Here is a 2,991-nt window from a genome sequence, read left to right on the forward strand (position 1 = left end):
TGTTCCTCAGAGCCACCAGCAATACTTCCATGGGTAATTTCAGGGGGAGGTCCACAGCCTCTGGCCTTCACTGAAATCAAGAGATCAAATCTATGCTCTGAACTCAGTACTTTAAGCACAGTAAAGTACAACATAAAACACATTGAATTTGTTGTTTAAAGTTAAGAAAAATCAGTGGAACAGGTTAAACAGATCATTGATTTACGCCTTTGAATATCTGGATTCATGTTGGGCTGGAGATCACTCATGTCTCTTACTTCCATGCACTGTCAATGCCAGCTATGATAAAAGTGCTTGATAAAACCAGCCCAGTTTTAAGAGAAAAAATGTTTTACAAGGATGGCAACTTCAGTATTCTTAAAAAAAAATAAAAATTGACAGTTCTGCAAGTAATAACAACCTGTGTTCTAAAAATCACATAGCAAGTGATATATATAGGGCATATTAAAGGAATTCAGTTTTGATGGAGTGAATGGAACTCCTATTAAGGGAATTGATGGAGTGGGAAGAAAGGGAAGTCAGAAATATGAGGTCCCTTTATCCTCTCAAGCTTCATGAAAGCCCATGTGCCTCATGAAAGGGCGTAGCACCAGCACAAGAAACTCTTTTCAGATGCCAGTAAGTTGTACTCTGCCTTAAAAAGGATAAGTACAGAGGTATATATTTTTCCTTCGGCATGAATTTATTCATACTACTAGATGAAGCTAAGGAATTTCACAGGAAAATCCTTCTTTTGCTTGGGTCCAGTTCTGTGCCATCTCCAGCCCAGCTTTTTTTTTCTTCAATATCATGTGATTAGAAAAAAGAACATAGGATACAATATCTGAGAGGTATCAACATTAGGCAATGGCAAAACTTAGGACATTTAGGATATAGTAAGAGCGAACATTACTCAACTGAATCACTCCTGGCTGCCATATTGCACATTATTTATGCATCTTTGAACAATAAATAATTTTTCAAACATTACGATCAATAACCTGATTACTATTTTGTGCAAGCCATTTGCCAGCTGGCTTTCAGTCACTGCAGAACTTCATAACTTCATATTGCATAACCAAAGCTCGCAGAAATTCCAACACTGAAAGCTCAGCTGTTGAGAATCTTTCACACAAAATAGGAAAACACCATGAAATGATCCCAAGAAGCCTAGTTCTTGGTCTGTTAGAGATAAAGGCAGGATGGTTGTCTTTTGGAGCAAGACTGGCTTATAGAAGGTGTCTGTAGAAGTGTTTAGGACCAAGGCATCCTCATTCCTTGGGGGGTTGGCACCTTGTGGTGCCTCTGTCAGGGGGACCTGGGGCCTCTTGGGGTGGGTTGGGGAGGGGAAAGTTGGACTGGATTTTATCCAGAGTACGGACTGGGTTTTCCTGGAGTACGGAATGGGGGAAAACACAAACTGGATTTCAAAAAAAAAAAAAAGAAGGGTTGGACTTGATGATCTCAGAGCTCCTTTCCAAGCCAGCTGATTCTATGATTCTATTTCCTACTACGATAAAGTTAACAGAATGATATGGTTTGAAGCTGGCTCCCTGGCAAATCTCCAAACCTTACCACAAGAAGTCCTCCCCTCCCTGGCAAGACTCCAAACCTTACCACAAGAAGTCCTCCCCCCCCACCACCCAAACCTCAGGGAGAAGAGGGAAAATAAACAACCAAGAAAAACCAAAACGAGAGAGAGACAGCTAAAGCAATATATATAAATATATTTACACTTATGTTACAGTTATATACAATTGAAATATATATACATATATATATATATATATATATATATATATATACAATTATATATACAATTATATACAATTTCACAAGGAAATGGGAAAGGGAAACCCGCACCTCCCAGCCGCCAGAAGGAAAGAGAGCGAAGGCCTTTCCTTCTTTCTTCTTATACCCCGGGCTTACGTAAAAATTGTAGGGAATACTGGGTAACTCTGGGCACTTCCTTGGTTACAAACTGGTCACCAAGGAAGGCCTAGACCAAACTACCACACAGAAAAATTACCTTTACACACTGGTGGTGACGGAAACCATCCGAAGGAGTAGCACTGAACAGAGGCAGGTCCCACTCTTACAAATTTGTTTGCACAGGTAAATTTCACAACATCTCCATTGGGGTATTTACCCTTCTTGGGATAAAAATCTCCATTGGGCAATGTCAGCATTGCACAAAGACAAAATATTTTAATATATAATGTACACCCTACAGAAAGTACATGAAATGCTACTGATTAGAACAAAATCGAAGAAAGTCTTAAAGAAAAAAGATTCACAGAGTGCATACAGAGTTACGCTAATTAACAAACACAAAAATATTTACCGAGACACTCGGGTGCTGGACTCCATTCACCATTTATGCCACACCTTGTGGTATCAGTTGGCATGTTATTTGCAGTTTTATATCCTTCCAAACATGAATACTCAATTCTATCTTCAGGCATGAACACGGTTTTATTTGTGTGGTGAATCAAAATGTCCTCTGGTGCTTTACATGATTCTTTAGAATAAAACAAAGTGCATTTTGTTATCCAGAAACATTGCCCTTTGGAAGCATCATCCCTGTCGATATATTTGAAACATTACTAATTCTGCATTGCTAGAATAGTCATGTAGAATATGCAGTATGTTCACATATTATCTATTGCATTAATCTTTAGAAATATGTGTCTAGAAGTATATATTTCACATAAATAATTCTTGCTTAGGTTCAATTATTTCCTTCTGTTACATATTGTTATTATTTTTGGTGTCATAGCAAAAGGTTTGTACTCCTGTTCCTTGTGATCATTTGTGAGCGGTCAGAAAAGAAGCCACAAAGTCCTAGGTAAAGACAGTGTGAAATAAAAGGACAAGATAAAATGGTGGCTAAAGTTGGTCAATATTATGAGCCTCAGCATCCCAACAATGGAAAATTAAGTCTTTTACTATATTACACCCCTGTTCAGGAGAGGAAAGAAGTTCCAAATAAAGAATCCTATTTGTCTCTAG

General features: G+C 38.2%; 1 protein-coding gene across 1 annotated transcript in view; it reads right to left on the minus strand.

Moving 5' to 3' along the window:
* LOC113940556 (complement factor H-related protein 3-like) overlaps positions 1–2,518 on the minus strand; it is a 3,762-nt gene extending 1,244 nt beyond the window's left edge. The window contains exon 1 of the mRNA XM_027631711.1: positions 2,324–2,518. Within this exon, the coding sequence (XP_027487512.1) occupies positions 2,324–2,444 (121 nt within the window). The 5' untranslated portion in view covers positions 2,445–2,518. The remainder of the gene's footprint in view (positions 1–2,323) is intronic.
* Positions 2,519–2,991: the final 473 nt, after the last annotated feature.

Source organism: Corapipo altera, unplaced genomic scaffold, assembly GCF_003945725.1.
Source record: "Corapipo altera isolate COAL_440 unplaced genomic scaffold, ASM394572v1 61450, whole genome shotgun sequence".
NCBI classification, from domain to species: Eukaryota; Metazoa; Chordata; class Aves; order Passeriformes; family Pipridae; genus Corapipo; species Corapipo altera.